Source organism: Macrobrachium nipponense, chromosome 29 (assembly GCF_015104395.2).
Source record: "Macrobrachium nipponense isolate FS-2020 chromosome 29, ASM1510439v2, whole genome shotgun sequence".
Lineage (NCBI taxonomy): Eukaryota > Metazoa > Arthropoda > Malacostraca > Decapoda > Palaemonidae > Macrobrachium > Macrobrachium nipponense.
In genome coordinates this window covers 15,114,561-15,132,060 of record NC_061092.1, presented here as the reverse complement: position 1 = coordinate 15,132,060, position 17,500 = coordinate 15,114,561, and the positions used below count along the sequence as shown (strand labels likewise).

The 17,500-nt window shown below is 52.7% G+C and overlaps 1 protein-coding gene across 1 annotated transcript in view; it reads left to right on the top strand.

The window, feature by feature from the left end:
• The window catches only part of LOC135206141 (ribosome quality control complex subunit NEMF-like), a 97,789-nt gene that overhangs the window by 1,395 nt on the left and 78,894 nt on the right, over nucleotides 1-17,500 (top strand). Inside the window, exon 2 of the mRNA XM_064237398.1 lies at nucleotides 223-316. Within this exon, the coding sequence (XP_064093468.1) occupies nucleotides 258-316 (59 nt within the window). The 5' untranslated portion in view covers nucleotides 223-257. The remainder of the gene's footprint in view (nucleotides 1-222; nucleotides 317-17,500) is intronic.

The following is a 17,500-nucleotide window of genomic DNA, read 5'->3' as shown; positions in this document are numbered from 1 at the left end:
ATATGGCCCAAGAAACCATGAGTCTCAGCTATAGTAGTATATGGTTATGAAATAAAAGTTATTGTTTAGCTTAGTTGGAATCATCTTTTAGATTATTGTCTCAATTTGAATGGTCTAACAGTTGCAAGGATATGTAATTTAAAGCTATTGCAAGAACAGGAAGTCTAGAATTTTAAAGTGTTCATGAAATTTTAAATTTTACTAAAATTTTTTAAATTTCAGTTTTCTCCATTCATGAAGAAATTCCGATCATCAAGATGAAGAGTACATTTACCACAGTAGATATACTGGCCATTGTGTCAGAGCTCAGGAAAAGGTAAATATCTATTGAGTTGTATAATTTTTGTTGGTACTTTTATATATAGGTCTGAAATGCATTTAGTTGTGTTGGGTTGATGATATTGTTGAGAGTTTGATTGTTCAATTTTTTTTAAATACGTACAGTAATGAGTTGCCTGGTCTTACTTAGGTTACTGAATATTTATTCATGTCATATAATTTAGAGCTCGCTGAGTGGCCAAAATATGATTTAACCACAATTATAGGATGTCAATACAACTTAAATGAACAAAAATTGTATTTGAGCTTATAAATTTGCAGTACATGAAATTTTGGAAATACAGTGTTCCCCCCCATATTTGCAAGGGATGCATACTAAACCCCCATGAATAGCTAGAAGCCATGAATAATTGAAACCCCTATAAAAATTCTTAAAACTGCTTATTTTGTTAGTTATAACTCAAGAAAACCCCACAACAAATTTTTATACTTTTTTTTTTTTAATAGTTTTATCACAACAAGTACTGTATTTCATGATGGAATTGATAAAAAAAAGGGATTGTTCTGACATGTAATACAAACCTTCGGTCCTTTAACATAAGGAATGTACTTACGGCGTAGCAGGAATTACGGCCGTTGAATATTGAACAAGGTGGTTAGGCAGTAACTACCGTGGGGCTAGCCTGCCAGGATGTAAACACTCCACTTTGCTTTCGGCTGTCTTCTGATGAAGATTTGTGTTCGTGAGCTCCGGCTGACTGGTCGTTGATCTTTTTTCCCGGTGGGATCCTTTTGGTTTATTTTTTGTGTTTAATAATTATGCATATACGGTGTTTAATATTAATATTAAGCAAAGGTTGTCCTTGTTTTTCAATTAATATACAAACCCACTTTTTGTGATAGCCTTTGTAACTGCCCCTCTACTTGTGTTAAGAGTCGGCAGCTAAGGTATGCCAACATATTATTTTGTACATGAACTTTCCTGTCAGATATATACTTAGCTTTACGTCTCTGACGTCACGACAGAATTCAAAACTCGCGGCACACGCGACAGGTAGGTCAGGTGATCTACCTTACCCGCCGCTGGGTGGCGGCTGTAAGAACCAATCTCCCTTTCCAGCCAGAATTTTTGTGTCGCCGGTGACGACTACACCTGTGGTTGTTACCTCCTGACAGTTTTATTCGATTCTCGTTGCCTTGGATTTATTTGGATTGACTTTCGGTGAAGTACCTGATCTTGTTGGCTTGGCATACGCACTTGTGGATTGTTTTTTGATATTGGTTTGGATTTTTCTTTGATTTCAAGATGTCTGATGTAGAGGTTAAGAAATCTTCTATGTTTAGGGTGTGTTCTATGGATGAATGCAAGGTGAGGCTACCGAAAGCTACGGTAGATCCTCACACAGTATGCTTGAAATGTAGAGGAAAAGAATGTTCTTTTGTTAACCCGTGTAATGAGTGTGAGAAGTTGGATGAGGGGTGAATGGAAGGCTCTTTCTTCCTACTTGAGGAAGTTGGAGAAAGACAGGGTGAGAAAAGCTTCGTCTAGAAGTTCTAGTAAGTCTCGTATTAGCGAGGTAGAAGTAGACAATCCTGTTGTAGCATTAGATCCTTCTCCAGTTTCAGCTCCTGCGCCCTGCATCGAACCTAAAGATACGACTTCGGAAGTGCAACATGAGAGCCACGATCCTTAGCATGGAGAAGAAGATTCGTTCGTTGCAAGGTAAGAGTGATAGTGAAGGTGAATTGTGCAGTGACCCCAGTGCAGTGGAGGGTGCGTCTGATCGGCTCCTTAATGCTTCCAGGTCTAGACCTCTTCCAGACTCCCAGTCCCAGTGGAGGAGGAAAGTCAACAGCCGCAGGAAGGTTAGGGAGAACTCCCACCGATCAGGCGTCCCCTCGGTAGATCCTGATGTTCGTACCCAGGCTGCCCTTGTTCGCGCGAAGAAGGAGGTATTGCGCCAATGCTTCTCTTCTTCTTCCTCACCTTCGCCTAGAAGAGGATGGAGCGCCTCGGATTCATCGCGACCGCTGAAGAGAGCCTGGAAGGCTCCTTGCGCCTTTCCTTCCAGCCCGGAATGTTTTCCAGAAGAGCCGGAAGTGGATATCAAGAAACCCAGGAGGGAGCAGGAGTTCTCGCCTCAGAGTAGGCTTCGATCCTCTTCACCTGTGGAGGATTTTGCAAGATTTCCAGCTCGGATTCTTGCGGGGCTGCAAGCTCAGATTTCGGCGCTGGCGGGCTCCTTGGCTAGAGGTAAGCGTCGTAAGAAGGACGTCTCGCTCCCCGTCAAGAAGTCTAGGATACCTTCGCCTGCGTTACCTTCTCAGTCGGAGGCGGCTCTCTCTCCTGTAACAGCGGATGGAAGGAGGCGCTCTTCCCTCGACAGACGCTTGTCGTCTTCCAGGCGACATTCGCCCAAGAAGCTTTCTCCTGGCGACTTCATTTCTCCAGTAGAAAGGGATCTAGCGCCTAGTAGGCGCTCGTCTAAAGATAAGCGTACAGCTTCGTCTTCTCGCTCCTTTCCGAAGATCCTTCAATCTCCGGATAAGAGAGCCTCCTCTTTTCATGGATTCTTTCAAGAGACAGTATCTCTCCTTATGTTAGGCGCCTAGAGCCTGGTAGGCGCTACTCCCCAAGTAGACGCTCTCCCGCTTCCAAGCGCGGTGCGGAAGATAGGCACTTTTCTCCTGATGATGCGCGGCTCTTTCCTATTAGCCGCTCTGGTTCAGGACACGGCGTAAAGAGCCTGAAAGATATGTCTCGGTTGAGAGACTATCTTTTTGCAGAGACCCACGCGTCTCGATCTAAGGTTGTGGAGCATGGTAGACGCCGGCTACGAGTAGGCGATCTTCTCCAGGGATTCGCTCTCCTGTAGGTAGGCGCCAAGAGCCTAGTAAGGCGTTCTCCTCATTGTAGGCGCAGTTCGCCAGGCAGCCGCTCTCCTTTGGACAGGTGCATGGATCCTGTTAGGCGCCTTGAGCATAGTAGGCTCTCCTCTCCTAGCAGGCGCTCCTCTTTGGACTCCCGGGAATCTAGGAGTAGACTTCAGGATCAAAGAGGACGCACTCATCAGAGTAGGAAGGACGCATTCGAGAGGAGCTCTCCCGAAGCTTTGGCTTCCCCTGACAGGCGCCAGACGGCTGCCAGACACTCCCTTGATAGACGCACTTCTTTAGAGAAGTCCAACTGCTCTCGTAAGGAAGCCGAGGGTTCTTCGGTAGGTGGCATGAAGTGGAACCTTCAGAAGAGGATTTAGTTAAGGGTTTTTCGGTATCGTCTATAAGATCCTTACAGATCTCCTTCTTCAAGAGTTTGGAGACTCCCTTACTCCCGTCGCTCCTCTGTCTCCTCTCTCGTTATTCTCGACTTCTAAGAAGACGAAGGTTTCCTCTTGTGGGTGAGGATGAAGCCACCATCCTCAATGAAAAAGGCTTTGAGAGGTTTTGGTGATTGGCTGCTTTCTAAGGAGGAGAAAGGGAAGACTGTGTTTTCTTTCCCTCCTTCCAAGCTTACGGGCAGACTAGGTTTTTGGTATGAGTCTGGAGAACCCCTAGGCCTGGGTCTTCCGTCATCTGCAGACGCGGACTTCTCTTCACTGGTGGATGCAGCACGACGCTCGGCTCTCTTGTCTGCTAAGACTACCTGGGCTATGAACGAGCTCGACCACCTGTTGAAGGGAATGTTCAGAGTCTTGGAAGTCTTCAACTTCCTTGACTGGTCTTTGGGGGTCTTTGGCTAAAAAGAACTCAGAACCCGGATTCCATTTCGCCAGAGGATCTCAACAGTGTTCTGACGTGCATAGATAAGGCAGTTAGAGATGGATCGAGCGAAGTAGCCTCCCTGTTTGGAGCAGGGGTTCTTAAGAAGAGATCAGTCTTCTGCTCTTTTCTTACTAAGTCCGTCTCGCATGCTCAAAGAGCCTCGCTTCTATATTTGCAGCTCTCGCCTCTTCTCTTCCCGAAGAAGATAATCCAGGACATCTCAGGATCTATCTCTGCGAAGGCGACTCAAGACATGCTCGCTCAGTCGGCACGGAAACCTAGGACCTCCTTCCAGACGAAGACTAAGAGGAGACTCCAGCTAGACAGGAAGGCCCTTTCGACGGGGGCCCTCCTTCTAGGAGCCTCTACCTCTAGAGGTAATAGACCCTTCAAGAGAGGTAGATCCTTCTCACGCTCTTCCAGAGCTAAGAAGTAGGGAAGTAGTCCTCCAGACATCAGTAGGTGCCAGGCTTCTAAGATTCTCGGAAGCCTGGGCAAAGAGAGGAGTGGACAACTGGTCCCTCTCTATTATCCGGAAAGGATACCTGATTCCCTTTACGGAAAGACTACCTTTGATGACGACTCCGAGGGAGTTGGTGGCCAGGTACAGGGATCCCATCATGAGCCTCGCTCTAACACAGGCAGTGGAACAAATGTTAGAGAAAGAGGCTATAGAGCTAGTGAGCGACCCATGCTCAGCGGGCTTTTACAACCGCCTATTTCTAGTTCCAAAAGCCTCAGGAGGATGGAGACCGGTTCTGGATGTAAGCGCCCTGAATTTCTTTGTAGAAAAGAGGAAGTTCGCCATGGAGACGACATCCTCAGTGTTGGCGGCTCTTCGTCCAGGGGATTGGATGGTGTCCCTAGATCTTCAGGACGCTTACTTCCATGTGCCTATCCATCCTTCTTCAAGGAAATACCTCAGGTTCATGATGGGAGGAAGGATATTCCAGTTCAGGGCCTTGTGTTTCGGCCTTTCAACAGCCCCTCAGGTCTTCACAGGACTATGAAAAAAAATGTAGCAAGATGGCTACATTTGGAGGGAGTCAGAGTGTCCCTTTACTTGGACGACTGGCTAATCAGAGCCAAGTCACAGAAAAGATGTTTGGAGGACCTACAAAAGACCCTTTTCATGGCGAGTTCTCTGGGACTTTTGGTGAACTTTCAAAAGTCTCAGTTGATCCCCAGTCAAGATCGTATCTATCTGGGGATTCGGATGGTTTCTCTGGATTTTCGGGCTTTTCCGTCTCCAGAAAGGATAGCCCGAGGGTCAGAGAAAGTCAAAGCCTTCCTAGAGAAAGACGTATGCACAGCGAGGGAGTGGATGAGTTTTGTTTGGGGACACTCTCCATCGTTGGAGCAATTCCTTTTCTCTAGGAAGGTTGCACCTCAGACCTCTCCAGTTCTTTCTACATCGAAACTGGAGGTGTCGTTCGCAAAACCTAGAGTTCTCCTTCGAGATCTCAAGAGAAATCAAGAAGGACCTCTCTTGGTGGGCGAACCCTCTCAGGTTTGCAGAAGGGATGTCCCTTCACATTCCGAACCCCAACCAAGTGTTGTATTCCGACGCGTCGGAAACAGGTTGGGGAGCAACGCTAGGCTCAAGAGAAGTGTCAGGCACCTGGAAGAAAGAACAGGTGACCTGGCACATCAACAAGAAAGAGCTGATGGCTGTTTGGCTAGCTTTGAAAGCATTCGAGCCCTACGTCCTAGCTTCGGCAGTACAGATCAACTCGGACAACACCACGGCCCTGGCATACATCAGGAAGCAAGGGGGGACTCACTCCTTCTCCCTGTACGAGACAGCAAAAGAACTTCTGCTGTGGGCAGAGGAAAGGAAGATTTGTCTCCTTACCAGGTTCGTACAGGGAGAAAAGAACGTCAGAGCAGACCTCCTAAGCAGGAAAGATCAAGTCCTGCCTGCAGAGTGGACTCTTCACGAGGATGTTTGCCAGGACCTGTGGAATCTTTGGGGCAGGCCTCATATAGACCTCTTCGCCACAGCCAAGAATGCGAGGATAGCCAACTACTGCTCTCCGATATCAGACCCGAGGGCAGTGTCGATAGATGCTTTTCTCCTAGATTGGAAGGGCCTAGACATGTATGCTTTTCCTCCATTCAAGATACTGGGAGAGATACTGGGAGAGAGACTCAAGAAATTTGCAGAATCGGAGGCAGCAAGGATGACGCTGGTAGCCCCGTTCTGGCCCGCACAAGTATGGTTCACAGAGGTACTGGAATGGTTAGTAGATTTTCCGAGCATTACCACAGAGGATCGATCTGCTCAGACAACCCCACTTCGACAGGTATCACAAAAACCTCCCCGCTCTAGATCTGACTGGCTTCAGACTGTCAAAAGTTTGGTCAGAACGAGAGGGTTTTCTGCAAGAGTTGCAACGGCTATCGCAGCAGCAAGAAGGCCTTCTACCCTTAGAGTCTACCAATCGAAGTGGGACGTCTTCGACGGTGGTGTAGGAACCACCACTTTTCTCTTCCAGTACCTCTGTAACCCAAATAGCAGACTTCTTACTTTTCCTTAGGGAGAAAAGTGGACTGGCGGTATCAACCATTAAAGGTTATCGTAGCATGCTGTCTGCAGTGTTTAGGCACAGAAACTTAAACATTTCAGAAGACAAGGACCTTCATGATCTAATAAGATCTTTTGAAACATCCAAAAAGGTTTCGCCAGAGATTCCGAGTTGGAATCTGGATGTAGTGCTACGTTCTGAGGTCCCCTAAGTTCGAACCGCCTCAGTCTGCCTCTTTTAGAGACCTCACGAGGAAGACACTTTTTCTCATGGCATTGGCTTCCGCAAAGAGGATTAGTGAACTCCATGCATTAGAAGGAAATGTGGGATTCAGAGGAGATGCAGCTATCTGTGCATTCCTACCTTCGTTCTTGGCTAAGAACGAGAACCCCTCAAATCCTTGGCCTAGGAGTTTTGAAGTCCAAGGTTTGTCTGCCTTAGTTGGCGAGGAAGCAGAAAGGTCACTTTGCCCAGTACGAAGTTTAAAATTTTATCTGCAGAGAAAGAAAAAACTTAAGGGCAATGATGTCAACCTTTGGTGCTCTGTAAGAGATCCAAGGAGGACTCTTTCGAAGAATGCGCTTTCTTTCTTTATCAGAAGCCTGGTGAAAGAAGCACATGCGATATGTGATGAAAGTCAATTCAAACGTCTTAAGGTCAAAGCTCATGAGGTAAGAGCTATTGCCACGTCATTAACTTTCAACAAAAACATATCCCTGAGTAATATTATGAAGGCAACATTCTGGCATTGCAACTCAGTCTTCGTAAACCACTATCTGAGAGACGTCAAAATTACGTATGAAAAGTGCTTCGCGTTAGGCCCGTACGTATCGGCGGATTCGGTGCTGGGGCAGGGAGCTGAGACATATCCTTTGTAGTATATATTTTCCCCCTTGTTTAGGTTGTAAGTTTTTTGGTTGTTTGAAAGAGCATGTGGGTAGGCATGTCTTTCATGTCGTATGTCTAACAATGATTAGATTGGTTAGGTGATCGGTTTATGTTTGAGCTCCTTGCAATGATAGTGGTTAGGTTCTGTCATATAAGTGGGCGAATCCCCTTTGACAAGATCCTGCTCGGATTCTATCAAGTAAGCGGATAACCAAATCCCTTTGATAGACCCAAAGAGTCTGTCAGCTGTAGGTCACGCCCTCGCTGAAGCTCTTCAGGCAACGCAGACTCATAGACAGTAACTATGAAGTCTTCTGCCTAAACAGGTAAGAACCAAGGTTGTATTTTACATCCTACAACAAGTGTTGTTTTCCCCTTTTTCCATATTTATATTGCTGTCTCTTTCCCTCCACCAAGGGTGTCAATCAGCTAAGTATATATCTGACAGGAAAGTTCATGTACAAAAATGTTATTGTTAGTATACAATAAGGTTTTGTACATACTTACCTGGTAGATATATACGATTGATGGCCCTCCCAGCCTCCCCTCAGGAGACAGGTGGAAGAGAAAAATTCTGGCTGGAAAGGGAGATTGGTTCTTACAGCCGCCACCCAGCGGCGGGTAAGGTAGATCACCTGACCTACCTGTCGCGTGTGCCGCGAGTTTTGAATTCTGTCGCGACATCAGAGACGTAAAGCTAAGTATATATCTGCCAGGTAAGTATGTACAAAACCTTATTGTATACTAACAATAACATTTTACATTCTTTCGCCCTTTAACACTGGCTCAGACCTGCATGAGGACGAGATATGTATTTAACGTGAGGATGAGACATGTATTTAACGTAAGTGATATTGATCCTGTAACGGGACATGTATTCATCCAGAAATTACGCTTACGCTTGGGAATTAGCGAGGGAACTTCAAAGGTTTGTCCGCGTTTTGTTATGGTAATTTCCCTTCTCCTTCTTCCTTTCACTTACTATTGGAAGAAGGTAGAAGGATGGGCGTGCGGTGTTGATGTTGGGGGATCTCCTCTCACTTCGGAGGGCAGTGCCCTAGGATGCTGAGGAGTATCCTCATTACTTTAATTTTTTTTCCTTATTTTGCAGACTAGTGGTGATTGTGTTTTCAGCAGTATTGGTTGGATGCTCTTCGTATTGGTTATCCTAACCTTGGAATTGTACCTATGACTCATTGCATGTTGTGTACCGATCCTCGAGTGTGTGTACTGTTCCCCTGCTGATAATCATATTCATTACCACTACTACCTGGGAGCTATGTCACTGGACGAAGCTGTCGCGCTGCTCTGTGAGGTTTATCTACTGATGGTAGAAGTCTGGCAGAATTCAGAGGAACCGAAGAGGAAGAGAGCTTGTCAAGTGTCGTCATCCCCCTCTTCGAGATCATCATATCTTCATGCCTCCTCCCCTTGACTTTTAAGGCTTTGCCGTAAAAGAGAAAGTGACCCCCCCCCCCCAAGAAGTCTCGTCACGGGACTTCTAAGGGTCTGTCTCGCTCCGGTGAGACAGGTGGGTCTTCCGCTGGTCCTCCCGTTCCTCCAGGAACGGGGCCCGTCTCTCCTTCCTCGGGGAAGAAGCAGACGGGGACCATGGAGGTACCGGCCACCACTAGTATCCCCTCTCCTGGTTCTGGAGGTTCCACCTCCGGACCAGGAACCGTCTCAGCCGCCCGCTTGCGAGTGTTACCGAGTGTACGGTCACCCACTGGTAACCGTGCAGCCAGGGTCCAGACTGCTGAGTACGCTCACCGTGTCAGGACCCAGGCACGGAGCGGAAGATGGTAGGAGTCACTTGGGTGACTCTCGCCAGACCGGCAATCGCTCTCGCAGTGATCATCCGGTGCCCAGGGTTGACGTGATGTTCCCACGGGGCCATGCACACAGAGACCGGTGGAGGCGGGCCATCCAGCCCTCTTTTAATTAATCCTTTTCTTTCAGAGAAGTTTCGGCCTCAACGAGGACTTGGAAGAGTCGGAGGACGGTATCGGCTGTCGCCTGTCAGTTGCACGCTCAGCCCCACCCAGACGACGGTCGCGTTCGCGCGACCGACCAGTGGCAGACGCTTCACCTGCCAGGTAAGAGTTTCGTAGCCCTCCTCAAGGAAGCGTTCTCTCCACTGCTGCTCCCGCAGGTCCCTCCGGACAGGTGCAGTTAAGCTGTGTTGCTACCGAAACTGCCCCAACTCTGTCCTGGATGGAGGACCTGTTGGTTGTCCTGAGGAAACTGGCGAAGAGGAAGTCCAGGAAGAAGAGGAAGGTGTTGCCGTCGTCTTCTGCCGCCTCTTCCCCTTTGACTTCCGAGGCCCCTGAGCTGAAGAAGAAGAAGAAGGTAGCCTCCTCCCCCCTTAAGAAGTCTCGCTCAGAGACCTCTAAGGGAGTGGGACAGTTGGGGCTTCCGCTGGTCCTCCTGTTCCTTCGGGAACGGGGCCCATCTCTCCTTCCTCAAGGAAGAAGACGGGGACTGGAGGGGTACCGGCTAACACCGGTACCTCCTCTCCTGGTGCCAGAGGTTCTGCCTCGGCGCCAGGGACCGTCTTGGCCGCTCGTTCGCAAGAGGTACCGAGTGTACGGTCGCCCGCTGGTGACTGTGCAGACAGGGTCCAGGCAGTCGAGCCTGCTCGCCGCGAGGACCCAGGCACGGAGCGGAAGACTGGTGGCAGTCGCTCAGGCGACTCCCGCCAGGCCAGCAATCGCTCTCGCGGCAATCTGCCGGTTCCCAGGGTTGACGTGACGTTCCCACCAGACCGTTCACGTAGCGAGGCTGGGAAGAGGCTCCCCTCGCTGGCCACCGGGTCCAGCTGCACCTGGACTTGGTCCAGCCTCGCCTGGACCTGATTCAGTCTCGCCTGGACTTGGTTTACCCTCACCTGGGCGCGTTGAGAGGACGGTGCTCGCTCTCACCGCGTTAGTGGACACTACCAGTCACCAGACTGTCGCTCCCACTGGGACCGGATGGCTCGCACGACTGGTAGCAGCTCCCCTGATGCATGAGACATACGCTACCGTCCTCGGTCCAGCGCTTCTCTGGAAGGAAACTGCTGGTCCAGACCTGCAGCTCGACCGCCACCATGGTTGGTGATCGCCTGCATTCCTCCAAGCCTACCGGTTCTGCTGGTAGGCAGGGGAGGAGCGCTTGTAGCAGCTCTCCTGACGCAAGAGATCAACGCTCCGTCCTTGGTCCAGTGCTTCTCCATAAGAAGACCGCTGGTCCAGACCGGCAGCACGATCATCACCGTGGGTTGGTGATCGCCTACAGTCCTCCCAGCCTACCAGTTCTGTTGGTAGGCAGGGGTGGAGCGCTTGTAGCAGCTCCCCTGATGCAAGAGACCAACGCTCCGTTCCTTGGTCCATCACTTCTCCGCTAGAAGACCGCTGGTCCAGACCTGCAGCTCGATCGCCACCATGGATTGGTGATCGCCTGCAGTCCTCCCAGCCTACTGGTTCTGCTAGTAGGAAGGGTAGGAGCGTCAGGTCTCCCTCACCTGTCCCTTCAACCTTCTCAGGCTACACCGGGAGGAACGAGGCGAACAGGAGTGACTGTGATGAATGCACGAGCCTGGTTTGGTTTTGGGACCAACAGATCCTTGCTCAAGTGGTTGGAGGAGACGGTGGGGGCCTGGCGAGGATGATGACGCTTCCCAGACTCTTGGAGTGACCATCACCGCTGTTCACGTGACGGTCCTGCTGGACCACGCACGCAGAGACCAGGGTGGGCTCCCCCTTCGGTACTCTTGAGAGGTTTCGATCTCGATGAGGACTGGGACGCGTCAGAGGACGGTATCGGCTCTCTCCTGTCAAGTGCTTGCTCAGCCCCACCCAGACCATGGTCACGGTGGCAGCAGACGTTTAGCCTACAGTACGAGTTCGTAACCTTCCTCGGGAAAACGTTTTCTCCAGACGGTAACATTTTCTTAGACTGAGTGGCCATCACCATACGGTGATGTCTGCCCCTACTCGCTTCTCCGACTGCTAGTTCCGCTGGGAAGGCGAGTGAGTATCCAATCTTCCTCCCCCATTCCCTCTCTCCCTATGGCTGTGACAGGAAGGGGAGGGATCCTGCAGAGCATTCTCCATAGGATTCCACGTCGGGGACTGCATTCCTGGAGGGACCTTCAGGCCCTACCGGACGTAAGTACCCGTTGTTGAGGAAGAATCTTGCCCTATCCTTGATTTCTACGGGAATTGGGATGACCACCACCTGATGATCGTCTGACGAATTTGGTGGGGGTTTCCCCGAGTGCTTACAATTCTTCGGAGTTTCTAGCACTCTCTGGGTGTTCTGGTCTTCTACGATCTGCAAATACTTGGGCGAAACCACGGTCCTGAGTGGGCGAGACGAGAATCCCAGATAATTGTTACTACGATAATCGGAAATCTCGCAGAATGCTTGATTGTTCCGACACGGCATACAAACCTTCGGTCCTTTTACAATAGGAAGGTACTAGCGGCAGCTGGATAGGTCGTAAGCTTTCGAACAAGGGGTTCGGTAGTTAACTGCTTGTCCGACAGGCGCGCGCGCGCGACTGGGAGGTAAACAAACCACTTTTGCTTTCGGCCTCACAGCGAGTGGACGTGTGTGTTCGACGCTCTCTGCCCGCTTCTCGTCGTTTGCTTTCCTGAGTATATGGTTGTGTTTGTGTATGATAGAATCATTGTAAGTACAATCATTTCTCTCTTTCTAATTAATTGTGATCTATTGGTCAATGATGGAATCTCCTCGCCTCGCTACCCCACGGAGACTATGCCCGGGTACCGAAGGGCGTAAATGCGGAAAGTTCCGCTCATTCCCGGAGATTGACCCTCATATTTTGTGCGCTCGGTGTCGGGGGCGCGAATGCACCCGAGCCGAGCCATGTGAAGTTTGTAATAATTGGTCGGAGGCGCAGTGGACCTTTGTATGAGGGCAGGAAGAAGCGAACGGCCTGCAAAGGAGTCGTCGGAAAGCTCTCCCGCGACTCCTTTGGTTACGGACACTTCGTCTTCTTTCCTGCCACCCGCTCAGCTTCCACGTTTGGCGCCTTCCCCTTCGGGGGGGGTTTCTAGGTCCTTCTCTCACCTGACTTGTCGAGTGTGAGGAGGGCGCTAGATACCCTGACGTCAAGTTGTACTCTGGGTCCTCTATCCGTTCGTCTTCGCGCGCGGCGGGTAGAGGATCCTCCTAATCACCGACTTTTGCTTCCTCAGGTGCGGTTGCCGCGAAGGACGACCTCGGACAGGTGTGGGCATCGTTGGGGCTGCAGGGCGTGCCGAGTGTCCAGGGGCTGCTCTACCATCTCGCTGGCTCCATGGCGGTCACGCATGCGACGGTTACGACCACCACCACGACCCTTACAACACCTGGCTACGCTTCACCTCCCTTCACCTGGTGTAAAAAAACACCCCGCACGCGGTCCCCCCTCTAAACCAACCTACTACATCGGTGCAGGGGCCAGTCGCCGTACCTCGGGGGAGTGTGATGCCGCCACCTGGGTTTGCCGTGCTGCCGCGACCGGACTTCGTGTGCCCGAAGAGCTCGCCCTTGGACCTCCCACCAGTACTAAGGATGGCTGTGCCGCTGGTCCGTCCATCTGGACCGCCTGCACAGCCTGCCGTACCTGCCGTGCCTGCCCAGCCGCCGTTCACGGACGTGACGTTGACCACTGCTGCCGTTCCTGTACCTGCTCCTGCCGTCTCTACTGCCGTTCCTGTGATGCCTGCACCTGCTGACGTTGTTCCTGTTCCTGGCGCCGCTGCTCCCGATGCTGATCTGTTTCCGGACAGGTGCGTCCGGGCCCTGTTGCTTCGGCAACAGCAGCCCCGGCTCCGCTCTGGTGACAGATCTGACGTCGGTCCTGAGGAGTGCGAGGAAGAAGAAGAAGAGGAGGAAAGGTGTCGTCGCGTCTTCATCGTCTTCTTCGTCCGTCGTCGTCGTCTGCCGCCTCTTCCCCTTCTTTTCTTCTAAGGCTCCCCGCCGAAGAAGAAGAAGGTCGTCCTCCCCCCCCCCCCAAGAAGTCTCCTTCGGGAACTTCTAAGGGCCCTCTCGCTCTGGTGAGACGGGGGGTTCTTCCGCTGGTCACCCTGCTTCTTCGGGGGCAGGACCCGTCTCTTCTTCTTCCGCAAGGAAGAAGACTACGGGGACCAGAGGAGTGCCGGCTAACACCGGCACTTCCTCACCTGCTGTTAGTGGTTCGGCCACGGCAGCAGGGTCCGTCTCGGCCTCTCGTTCGCGAGAGGTACCGAGTGTACGGTCGCCTAACAGCGGCCGTGCAGCCAAGAACCAGACCTCTGAGTCCGCTCAGCGTCAGGTTCACGGCACGGAGCGGAAGACTGGTGACAGCCGCTCACGCGACTCTCACCAGACCAGCTCTCGCTCTCGCGGCGGCGAGCAGCTGGCTACCCGGCGGACGTGATGGTCCATGACCGGCCACGGGCTGAGGCTGGGAAGAGGTCCCCCCGTTCGCCGGGCACCAGCCACGGCTGGTACCAGCGACGTGACGCGCCGTGAGGATACGCACCGGTCTCACCGTGACAGTGGAGCTCGCCGGTCGCCTGACCGTCACTCTCACAGAGAGCGATCGGGTATCGGCGACCAGCACCAGCTCCTCTGACACACGAGACCGGGGCCGTGTTCTCGGCCCAGCCGTTCTCCACAGCGAGACGGCTCGACTAGGTCTGCAGCTCGATCGCCACCGCGTTGGGTTGGCGATCGCCTGCAGTCTTCCAAGCCCACTGGTTCTGCCAGCGAGCGAGGAGGGAGCGTTCAGGTCTGCCTCTCCCATACCTTCAACCTCCTCGGGTTACACCGGGAGGGGCGAGGTATTGCGGAGGGGTGATCGTGCAGGGGAGGTTGCGCCCCTGCAGGATCCCACCACCACGTCGTCGTACGTACCAGGCACGGTTCTTGGACCAGCCAGGTCATACGCACAAGTGGTTGGAGGAGACCGAGAGGGGTCTGTCGCTGTTCCTCCCCTTGAGGGAGGAGGGTCTCGGGAGATGCTCCTGTTTGAGGGACTGGATGGTCCAACTCCGCAGGACGCAGTCACTCCTGAGATCCAGAGGAACTTTGCCGAGGTTATTGCGCTGATTCGTCAGCACAACGACCTCGCGGAAGGATCGCCGCTCCCACCTTCCGAGCCCACGTCCCGGCTCGAGTCGTTCTGGGCCCGAAGAGGGAACCCAGACCGACGGTGGGTTTGCGCGCTTCTGAGCTTGCGGACTCAGTGCTGGACCAGGTTGAATCGCTTGTCTCCCCGGACAAGACGGTTCGCTCAAGTCTGGCAGGTCGAGCAAGCTGCTTCCCCACCTCCTCTGCTGCGACAGCGGCGTTTTTAAACGTGCCATCTGAAGACCCGATGCCGCCCAAACAGGTGAAACCCGGAGTTAGCCAGGCTGACTCCGGGTGTGTCTTTGCAGCAGCTCCTGTCCGAGAACCTATGGTTCTCGCAGCAAGAGGCACTCGGCCTGGAATCTACCGCCATGGCAGCTTTCCAGGCCGTCTCCTGGCTAGATCTGTGGTCCCTCACAGTATCTAAGGTCGCAGCCAACTCCGGGGAATTTCTCCCGAAGATGACTCGGCCTTTAGGAGACTTTGCCAGTCTGGAGGAAGAGCCATCTCCTTCCTTGCCCAACCAGACGGTGAACCTGTGGGCCAACCTGGTTCTCCGACGAAGGGACGCTGTCCTTACTCGGGTTTCCAGGGCGGCCGGGCGTGAAGCGCTTTGTTATTGGGACTTCGCAACGGACCTTTACGGAGTTCCACGTCTCTCTTCCCAGGAGAGATGGTGGACGCTGCGGTGGACAGACGGCGCACTGACGACAGTGACCGTCTGGTTCACCAGGCAGTCTCGAAGGCTTCTGGCAGCCTCGGACTGCGGCCAAGTCTAAGAGCTCGGCTAGCGCTTCCCTCGGTGGCTAAGACGGTAGCTGCGTCGAAGCCCCAGGGGCCCCGGGGAAAGACTCTGTCTTCTTCGACTTCTACCAAGGGGAGCCGTAACCAGCCCTCCTCCCAGCCCTCCTCCTCCCGTGGAGGCTCTGGGAAGAAGTCGAAGAAAGGGGGGAAACGCTAGGGACGGCGTTCCCCCTCACCTGCTGCCGGAAGTGGGGGGGTGCCTGGCCAGCCATTGGGCAACTTGGCAGCGCTAACGGCGCCGAGACCCTGGATTGTAGATGTCCTTCGGGAGGGATATCTATTACCCCTTCGAATCTCGGCCACCCCTCACCTCCAAACCCGGTCCAACAGCAGTCGTACGTTCCAGGGTCATCGAAGGACGTAGCATTGAGACAGGAGATCAGACCATGGCTTGAGCAAGAGGAGCTGTAGAAATCGTCACGGATCAGTCACCGGGCTTTTTACAGTTGACTCTTCCTGGTGGAAAAGTCTACGGGAGGCTGGCGCCCGGTGATAGATCTCTCTCCCCTCCTGAACCGGTTTGTTCGCCAGAACCCGGTTCACGATGGAGACGGCACGCTCAGTGCTCGACGCCATCAGGGAGAACGATTTCATGCTTTCAGTGGACTTGAAGGATGCGTATTTCCAAATACCCATTCATCAGTCCTCCAGAAAGTACCCCGCTTCATCCTCGACGGGACGGTTTTGTACCAGTTCAGGGCACTTTGCTTCGGTCTCTCAACCGCCCCACCAGGTGTTCCCACGCTAGTGTTTCACTCTGGTGTCTGCTTGGGCCCATTCGCACGGGATACGTCTGATGAGGTATCTCGACGATTGGTTAGTACCCCCTGGCGAGCTCCCGCTCGCAGTTGCTACAGGACAGGGATCGACTGCTCGAGTTCTGTCGCGATCTGGGGATCGTTGTGAACTTCGAAAAAGTCCGATCTCGAGCCCAAGCAGAGGATGAAGTACCTGGGTATGCATGAGGGGTCGACACTGGTAGCAGGGCGAGTCTTTCCCCGCAGACTCGCGGATCAGCAGATTCAGGGAGGCAGCCAACCAGTTATATCCTGTCTCGGCAGGACAGGTAGCTCAGCGATGGCAAGGGTCGTGATCGGACACCTGTCGTCACTCGAGAATTTAGTCCCTCCGCGGGCGTCTTCACCTGCGGTCTCTTCAGTGGAGACTAAAGGAGAGTTGGTCACAGGCGACGGATCCCCCAAGCTTTCCAGTGTCACTGACACCGGAGGTGAGGCAGGACCTAGCCTGGTGGCTGGACGACAGGAACCTCTTAAGAGGAGTGCCTCTGCGCACTCCCCCCCCGGACATGCAGCTGTTCTCAGACGCATCGACCGAGGGATGGGGCGCACACCTGGAGGAGTTGCTGACTTCAGGAGTGTGGGGACGAGAACGACAAAGCACCTTCACATCAATGTACTGGAACTCAAGGCAGTTCGTTCTCGCTCTCCAAGAGTTCCAGGACCGCTTGATGGGACACTCAGTGGTGTTGATGTGCGACAACACCACGGTGGTGGCCTACGTCAACAAACAGGGGGGCCTAGTGTCTCTCCCGTTGTACCAGTTGACTCGGCAGGTGCACGAGTGGGCCGAGGCACACTCAATAGATCTGTCGGCACGCTACATTCCAGGAAGAGGAATGTAGTAGCAGACACGCTCAGCCGTCGGGAATCAGGTGATAGGGACCGAATGGTCTCTACACCAGACGTGGCGGAAAGGCTCTTCGACCTGTGGGGCGACCAGTCGTGGATCTGTTCGCCACCCGGCACAACAGGAAGCTCCAGGTGTTCTTCTCGGCCGTGCCGGACCCATGGGCAGCTGCAGAGGACGCTCTTCAACACCCCTGGGACAACCTCTTCGTCTATGCCTTTCCCCCGTTCAGCCTGATTCGCAAGGTGATCAGTCGAGCACTGGTCACCCGAATCTCAGGATGATCCTGGTGGCTCCCAAAATGGCCACAGGCCATTTGGTATCCGGACCTGCTGGCTCTTCTCGCAGGGACCGGAGAGAGATTCCCCCTTGGCACAACCTTCTCGCCCAGCCACACGTCGAGCGGTAACCACCGAGCAGTCCAGTACCCTACGTCTTCACGGCTGGCTGTTATCCACCATCTCTTGCGAACGAGAGGCTTTTCTCGT